At 31.3% G+C, this 9,678-nt stretch overlaps 1 protein-coding gene across 1 annotated transcript; it reads left to right on the forward strand.

The window, feature by feature from the left end:
- The first annotated feature begins 629 nt into the window (after positions 1-629).
- LOC145165587 (camphor resistance CrcB family protein) lies at positions 630-4,367 on the forward strand. Its single transcript, XM_079084333.1, has 7 exons — positions 630-970; positions 1,892-2,260; positions 2,357-2,434; positions 2,518-2,616; positions 2,719-2,911; positions 3,384-3,790; positions 3,876-4,367. The coding sequence occupies exons 2-7, from the start codon at positions 1,925-1,927 to the stop codon at positions 4,092-4,094; spliced, it is 1,332 nt and encodes a 443-aa protein (XP_078940459.1). The 5' UTR covers positions 630-970; positions 1,892-1,924; the 3' UTR covers positions 4,095-4,367.
- The last annotated feature ends 5,311 nt before the right edge of the window (positions 4,368-9,678 follow it).

The following is a 9,678-nucleotide window of genomic DNA, read 5'->3' on the forward strand; positions in this document are numbered from 1 at the left end:
AGAGAGAGAGAGAGAGATTTTAAAAATTAAGAAAAAAAACTTTTAACAGAAAATCTTCATTGATGCCATGTCAGCACCACGTGGACCACTTCAGTTGACCAAAATGTCATGTGGACATTAGCTTATCTAGGCAACCGGATGACCCATTCAGTTTTAGGACATTCCCCTATTTAATCCGTAATTTAAAAGTTTAAGGAACCACAATGTAAAAAAAAAACTTCAATTACCATATAAACCAAAAACAATAATTGGTTGTACTATAATAACATTGACCTTTATTAGTTTTATATGTTTTCAATCACTAATACATGTGTTTTTATATTTTTTTTACGGTTTTAAAAGAAGTTATAATTTATGAATTAAGAAAATAATAACCTAGTTTATAAAAGATAGTTTTAAAACACAACTTTATACAAAGTAATTAAAAAAGAAAATATTTTAAAAAAAATCAAATTGTTAAAAATAAATTATCACAAAAACATTTATACAGGAATTTTAAAAAAAAAAATTATAATATTAAAAAAATTACTTTTTCTTTAAAACAAATACAATTTTAAAAAACTAAATTTTATAAAAATTAATAGACTGATTAAAACCAAATTCATACTAATTTTTCACTGTTGGGAGTTGGGAGTCGACGCTGGCCGTCCCCAATTCATCGGTCCGAGACTCCGAATTAAGATTTACAGAGCTCCGTTTGTAGCTCCTGGTTGTACATGTCATAAGGCCGCTTTCCAACTTTTTTTTTTTTGTATGTGTAAAGTGAATGAGAACCGCATGATTCATGTGGAACAAAGACAAAACACTAGCAGAAAAGATACGTCTGGTCAGTGATCTATGAGAGCCCAAATAAAAATTATTACTCAAACAAATCACTAATCCACGGCATCACTCCCGTCGCCGCCGTTAGATTCTCATATTCTGTCGCCGTTCAACGCCCGATCAGATTTCGTCTATCATCTTCTTTCAGGTCAATATTTACACCCTCTCTCTCAAGCTGTCGCATTTTGTAGTTTCTATGTTTGCTAAATTTCGTTTTCAGTTCTGTTATCGTAGTGAGATTCGTTATCGTATTATTATATAATTCTTAATCCTTGACATATAAACGCACTAACAGATCCATTTTCTGTTTAATTAGTGAATTAATTAATGGAAAAAGGTAGCTGAAAAGTTTTGCTTTACGATGCAATCTCAGAACTTTTTAGTTTTTCCCCTAACAAAACCCATATTAGTGTTTTTATGAATTTTACTGATTCATATCCTTCCACCATTTTATTTTATTACAAGAAAAGAGAACCGCATGATCCTTGATTTCGGAGGTTATGACTTATGATTAAGAGGAACTTTTTGTGTTACGTATTTGGTTAATAATTTGGATTTGATTGATTGGCCTTTTTTGCACTTTCATTGGACAACAAATACCTTTTTCTAGTTGTTATTCATGTGTGCTGCAACTTGATCATGATGGTTGACCACTAACCTAACATAACCTTTTTCCACTTAATGATGTTTTAAAACACTTATTTAGTTATTCATTTGCATGAAACATTTTTGGTATGTTAATAACTTCATGCATTTGCAATTTTGCACCTTTCACCAAAATTTTGATAGGAATTTGCAAAAACATTTTTGGTCTGTGAATAAGCTGATGACTCTTTTAATTTTAACTGTTTTATAAACTTCTGTACCTTTTACATATGGTATGGTATCTTCTTGTTTTAGTTTATGATTGCTTAATATTTAGACTTTAAAAAATTCAGCAGGTGACATCACTTGTTATGCAACTCTGTTCTTGTTGTTTTTTATAAGTGGAGTGGTTAACTTGTCCTTGTTTTAATACATGTATAACTGTCATATATGACTCCTAATTTAATCTGCATTTGTTTTAAAGTTTTTGAAGTAGGAAAAAGGTTTCAAAAGGCTAATGGACTATGGTCACAATGACTGTGAACCAAGAAGAAGTGGATCTTTTAGTCGAATCAGCAGTACAAATTCTTCATTCAGGAGGCAGTCTTTCAATTTCAACCAATCAGGAGCTAATGATGACAGTGATCACCTATCAGTTTCAGAAGCAGGAGATATTGGAGATAGAGCACTTCATAGTAAAAGACATAGTGGAAATGAAAGTGGAAGACCTGTGTTCCCTTTTGAAGAAAATCTTGTACTTCCCATTCAAGAACATTCTTTTAAAGAATCACACCTCCCAACTCCATCTCCCTCTTCACCAGATGCAATATTACATGACAAAGGCCAGAATCAAGTAAGTTTCTTTATGTGACTCTTTGATTATAAGTTATAACCATAACTGAATCCATGTTTTATAACATTTACACTTGTTCATATTGTTCAAATGTAGGATTGTAAAAAAGAGCTTCCATGGTTCATGACATATATCTCATCCCGTGTTCATCTAGCTGTACTTGGCATTCTTGGGGTAATGTGCTAATCTCTAAACCATTTTTTCCAGTCATAAATATAATCTTTATTTATTTTTTTTAATTTTTATTTTAAATGCAGGTATTGACAAGGTACCTACTAGAAAAACTATTTGGTCCTCAAGTGGTAGGTGCTACAAGTGACAATAGCTATATGTATGTAGACCTTCCTCCCAATATGGTATCTTTCTTTCACTCTCATAATAATGACATATCATACTTTCTAACAAATTATATATCATCGTATAATTCTTTGTTTTTTTTTTCTGTCATATAATTGAAGATTGGTTCTTTCTTGATGGGTTGGTTTGGTGTTGTTTTCAAAGGAGATATCTCCAAATTCTCCCCTGAGCTGGCAGTTGGGTTGACCACAGGTTACTTAGGGAGTCTGACCACATTCAGTGGCTGGAATCAGAAAATGCTCGAGCTTAGTGTCAATGGTCAATGGGCTTTCTCTTTTCTTGGATTTCTTCTAGGTAATTCCACATATTACATAAATTCAAGTTTTGCTTCTTTCATTCATGCTTTGCTTAATTGCTTAATTGCTTAGGTCCCGTTTGATAGTTTCTGTCTGGTAAAGTGCTGTCTGGGAAAGTTTTCTGACTGGGAAAGAAACCATGCTGTTTGATTATACATCTGATTGACTGTGCTGAATGATGAAAAAAATTAATAATTCAATGAAAAATAAATTTAAAAAAAGTTATTTAAAAAAATTAATAATCCAATAAAGAAAGAAAGATGCGGAGTTTGGTATATAATTGTATTTCCAGCCCATTCAGCCAGAAAGATATGATTTTGAGGCTTTCTGGGAAAGACATATCTTACCGGGAAAGACCCCTTCTTTTGTGCAAATCAAACAGTCTTTCCGGTCCATTCAGCCAGAAAGATCTGTTTGGACCTGGAAAGATGTGTATCAAACGGGGCCTTAATTTGTACTTTTCTTTGCAGGCTTGTTTCTTGTTGCATATTCATTCATATTCGGGGTGGAGACAGCAAAGGGTGTGAAATGGGTTTTTAACAAAACAAATCTAAATTCCAAATGTGGGTTTGAATTAAAGAACAACATTATAAGTGAAAGTATACTGATACTTTTGATGATTACATTACTGGGGTTACTATGGGGTGTGAGTATAGCATTATTAAAAAGGGATTTTGAGAGTGACAAAAGTACAAGTCATTTATGGTTAGGTTGTATAGTTGGACCAATTGGTGTATGGATCAGATTCTATTTAGCAAAATTCAATGGAAAAGGCTTAGGAGGAAAACACATCATGAAATGGATGCCTTTTGGGACATTGATTGCAAATGTATCAGCCTCCTGCATCATGGCAGCCTTTGCAACCATGAAAAAAGCTGTAAATTTTCTTCTTCTTCTTTGCATGTTTTGAATGGTATTAGGGTTGTTTAACATGTGTTTTTTTGACATTGATAAACATATAGGTGAAGAATGAACATTTTGGTATTGTGGCAACAGGGATACAGTTTGGGTTATGTGGTTGTTTGAGTACAGTTTCAACTTTCATTGCCGAATTTGGAGCAATGAGAGAGAGTGTGGATCCTTGGAAAGCGTATGTGTATGCATTCACAACTATGATTGTTTCATTTGGTTTGGGGACCTTCATTTACTCGGTTCCTGTATGGGCCAAAGGTTGGTCATAGTCACAAATTCAACACATAACCAAATTATATGACCTAACCATAGAACCAATCATGTAGTTGGAAGTTGAAGCTTGTAAGTATGATGACTAATTATTATGTGTGATTGTAGTAACATTGAACCCTGAAACAGTTGGTTGAGGGGCATCTTTCCAACAAATCCTGATACTGTTAGGTTATAGGCCATTTGGTAGAAGAATTGTCTTGGGTATTTCACATTTGTATAGTAAAAACTATTTAATAACCTTTTTGAATAGTAATAAGTCTTCCAATAAATCTCATTGGGGTGCTCTTGGAAAAAAAGGTGGACTACTCTACAACAAGAAGATATCGGAGTTAAAACCCAATTTTTGAAATAACGAGTAGCTAACAGGGTGAAGAATAGTATGTAAACACTTAAAGTGGCATCACTCTAGCAAGGAACACAAATGTTATTTGCTATGCGGTAATATATAAAAGGGGTAACAAATCATTTATAGTTTTCTACCATTCAAAATACATTCATAACAAAAAAAAGTTGTTATCGAAAAGTTACTATTACTTCTATTAAAAAAATATGATGATGACCTCATATAATTCGTTTAATGGGTGAATAAGGATTAATGTCATGAATGAACAACTAACTGTCATAACTCTAAAAACCATGATAGTATTTTCAATAGTTGGTATTTTTTTGAACAGTTTAAATTCTTTATTACCTCATGATTATGACATCAACCTTTAATTAACCAGCCAAATAACTATAAAATGTCATAAAAATATTTTTCTTAACAAAGTAAAAGTAATTTATATTGTTTCATATTGAAAGATTAGCTTAATGATATTTTTTAAGCAATTAAAATAGTTTACCTAGTTAAACAACATTAAACTAAAGTTTTGAAAACCGGACCAGTTGAACTGAAACAAATGGCTTTATCGTTTCGGTTAGCTCCAAAAAACTGGCTATTTGAGAACCGGTCAAAACCATCCGGTTTTGGTTAAGAACCGTTACAAACCGCTAAAAACTAGTTTCACATTGAACCGACAAGAGACATTTATTTTTAATTGTTTATTGAATTCTTTTAGAGTAAATTGCAGTTTTGGTCTTGTGGTTGACATTTAGTGTTGTAAAACTCGCCGAGTTGGCCGATTACTCCTCCGAGTACTCGCTACTCGGCCCCTTACCGAGGCGAATTACAAAATCCCGAGTACTCCCCAATCGGCCATTTTACTGAACTGAGTAGTGTTGTGAAACACGGTCAACTCGGTGATTAATATATATTAATATACTTAATGATTTATTATTTAACACACACATGTGATTATTACTACATATATATCTTAAATTTTCAGTAATTATTCACGAAGTGAGACCATTATGTGTTTTTTTAGCTTTTGTGTATTCACATATATCTAATTTTGTTATATATTTCAATCAACTTATGATTTTAACTTATGATTTTGACATATATAATTTTCCTAAAAATATTTTTACATGAATTACCGAATCCGAGTACTCCCGGGTACTCGCTACTCGGTAGTCGGCCGAACAGGTACCGAGTAACGAGTTCTGCAACCTTATTGACATTGTTTACCAATTTTAGTCAAGTTTTGAAAAAGAAAAAAAGAAATTAAGAGGGTAATATAGTCTCTTTATGTGGACCAGGGATTAATCTTGCAAAGATTTGGTAACCATGAGTACTAACAATGTCAAATATTCAAAACTTGGACTAAAAGTGGGGAACATGCCAACCACAGGGACCAAAACTGTTGCATAGAAGATCGCTCATTTTCTCCTCCACCGGCCACTTCCTCCATCAATGGTTTCACTTTCATTTCTCGTTTCTTTTAACTAAATAGAGTTATACCAAAACAATGCAAAAGCCAAAAGTCCACAATGCCATTTAACCAGGAATCCGTAGAAGTTTTCTACTAGGAGCAGGATGGGCTAATCCGGCAAGAGCTCCTCTCAAGTATATCTTGCAATTGATGCTATTTTTATATAAAAAAGGCTCAGTAGACATTAATACAGTTGCAATTATTTTATAAAGTCTCTTAATTAAAAAATAAAAATAAAAAAAACATACCACGATAGAGGTTCATATGGGGCAATGATCCTCTTAAAAACTTGACCTAATGTCTTAATGCATATTAGTAATTTGACCACGATAGAATAACTTGAAAACTAATGTAAGTATTATATTGTCACTTGTATTTTTTAGAACGGCTGGTTGGTATATGTCTGTGATAGAACCCATGATCTCCTTGTTAGTAACTCTTATTTAGATACCTCGTTAGCCAAATAGGCTAGCACCAACCTGTATCACTTGTATTTGATATGCACATATGTTTCTTAATAAATTGAAAACTAAATGCAGGTGCATTTGGTTGGTTTTTAGTTTTTGGTATTTTAATTAACCGTTGCACGTTTAAACTTTAAATTCTTAGTATTTTAATTTCATTTGTTATTCTATGGTCTATTTTGCATTTTTTTATAAAAATAAAATTAATCATGATGTCATCTATTTTTTCTAGTTTTTATAACGGATTGAACCGGTTAAATGGTGAGTTTGGTGTCAATCCGATTTTCTAAACATTTCATTTAACTTTTAATTTAAATGGCTAACTTGGAAATATTTACCATGTAAATAGTTGGATAGCTTTTTTGAACCTTTATTATACAGCTAGGTGTGTGACCCATGTATTACATAAGTTTATTTAAAAAAAATTAAATATGAAATTTTAGCAATTTGAGATGTTTGAATTTATAAGAAAAAATGAGAAAAATTTTGAATTATTAAAATTAATGAGACTTTAATACATTGAATACATTACATATATAAACCTTTTATAATAAATACCTTACTGTTGTAAATAATTGGTGGATGACATAATAATTGGTGCATGGTACATTTGTCAACATTTCTAACTAGTTACAATTATATGTTAGTAAAATTTGTAGTATAAATACCCCTCCATTGTAAAGAATGAGATACACCAAAAGTTATAAGAGATATAACTTTCATATTCTCTCTAAATATTCTTTCTTCTCAATTAAACTTCTTATCAAAGTTTACTAGTTTGGTTTGATTTATAGTTACATTAATTACACTTAATTCATAACACGTTATCAGCACGAAAGCTCTAATCAAGGTTATTAAACAAGTGGAAAATCATATCTATCTTAATCAAGGTATGTATTACTTATTAAAAACACTATTAATTATAAAAACCTCAATCATATTAAAATAATAATAATACTAATGAATTAATGAAACTTATACATTATGGACATTATGGACTACTAACAATTTTTATTTCTTATACTAACATTTCTTTATGTATTCTAATTTTTATACTAACATTTACATTATGCAACTAATTTTTATTTATGCAAACTAACATTTACATTATGCAACTAACTTTTATTTATGCATACTAACATTTATATTATGCTACTAACTTTTATTTGTGCATACTAACATTTAAATTATATTTATTTATACATGTCAATGTTTATTTATATTTTAGATACTCTTCATAATTTTATTTAAACATTTACTAATATTTATTTATGTTTCTAATTAGTAAAGTTATGTATTAGTTATAAGTCTTATTACATGATTTATAAAATACATATACATATATACACAACGAGAATATATATGCAACGGTTATAAACAGCAAAAACAACGGCTATATTTTTTTTACCATAAATAAACATCTTTACCCTGCTTATTTTACCCACAACAAATTTTTCTCTCTTGTATCAAATAAATCAATTTCAAGAAATCAAGCTTCAAGATGATTCATCCTTTTGTGATAATCATGACTATAATAGTCATGTTACTTTTCATCCCAATCCTTAACATCGAAGATAATATGGAATTTCATCTACTTTTAGACTTGTATGCAATGTTAGCTTTACCGCTTATTTTTTGTGTAATATTTATTGAAATAAATGGATTTTAATTTTAATTTTAATTTTGTTTAAAATTTATAGTTACATTATGTCCAACATTGCAAAGCTCGAGTTTGCAGCACTTGAAGTTAGTGGGAAAAACTATGTGCCATGGATGATAGATGTAAAAATGCATCTTGAATCCATGGGTATCTCAAATACTATATATGAATTTAATAATTGCTTGGCACAAGACAAAGCAAAAGCACAAGTTTTCCTTCGTAAACATATTGATGAAATGTTGAGATTTGAATATCTTGATGTTACTGATCCAAGTATTCTCTGGAATCTTTTGAAAGAAAGATTTGATCATCAAAAGGAAGTTATACTTCCAAATGCTAAAGATGAATGGAGAACACTAAGGTTTCAAGACTTCAAGAAAGTAAATGAATACAACTCAGCTTTGTTCAGAATATGTTCACAACTCAAGTATTATGGACAAGAGGTTACTGATGAAGATATGTTGGAGAAAACTTACTCAACATTTCATGCAACAAACATTACTTTGATGCAACAATATTGGATGCAAAAGTTCACAAGATATTCTGAATTGAATGCATGTCTGCTCGTTGCAGAGCAAAACAATGAACTCTTGATGAAAAACCATGAATCTCGTCCAACGGGATCAGTAGCACTTCCTGAAGCAAATGCTATAAATATTGATGGTCATCGAAACAATACACGTGGACGAGGGCGAGGTCGTGGTCGAGGACGAGGCCGTGGCTATTTTAATCGAAACCAAAGCCATAATCAGAACCATAATTCTGGTCGTGGACAAGGTAATAATCGTGGTCGTGGCCAGAAAAGAAATAATTACCAATATTCACAAAGAAACAATGTCCACACACAAGATAAGGCCAAAGTGGCAAGGCATGACACTGGGACATCACAAAAATTTGATGGTTCATGTTATAGATGTGGTAGCACAGGCCATTGGTCAAGGACCTGTCGCACACCTGCACATCTTTGTCAACTTTATCAAGAGTCCATTAAAGGAAAAGGAAAAGAAGCAAACCTCATTGATAATGTTGAATTCACTCCACTAAATGTTGCTGATTTCTGCAATGACATGGAAGACATAAACTAAAAAAAATCTATTATTGTTCTAGTAAAACTGTTTTTCCTTCGTTTGTTTTTCATGTAATGTCTTTCCTACAATAAATGAACTTTCTTTTTAATAATAATTATGATTATGTTTATTCACTTATTATTCCTTTTATATGTGAAGTTTAATATGAGTCCAACTGGAGCACAACACCAAGAAGAGATTGGAGATCTTTGTATAGCAGATAGTGGTAGTACACATACTATTCTGAAATCAAAGAAATATTTTTCAGAATTAGTACCAACAAAAACAGTCATACATATAATATCAGGTCCTGTAGACTTGATAGAGGGAACCGGGAAAGCCCATTTTATATTACCAAATGGTACAAGCTTTTGTATAGAAAATGCCATATTTTCTCCAAAGTCTAATAGAAACTTATTAAGTTTCAATGACATATATTTCAAAGGATATGACACAAAAATTGTGACCATTGAAAATAAGAAATATATGTATATTATAGACACAAACCATGTGCTTGAAAAACTACCAACACTTGATTCTGGTCTGCATTATACATATATACATATGATTGAATCAAA

Source organism: Lactuca virosa, chromosome 3 (assembly GCF_052849685.1).
Source record: "Lactuca virosa cultivar CGN04683 chromosome 3, Lactuca_virosa_CGN04683_v6, whole genome shotgun sequence".
Classification (NCBI taxonomy): Eukaryota; Viridiplantae; Streptophyta; class Magnoliopsida; order Asterales; family Asteraceae; genus Lactuca; species Lactuca virosa.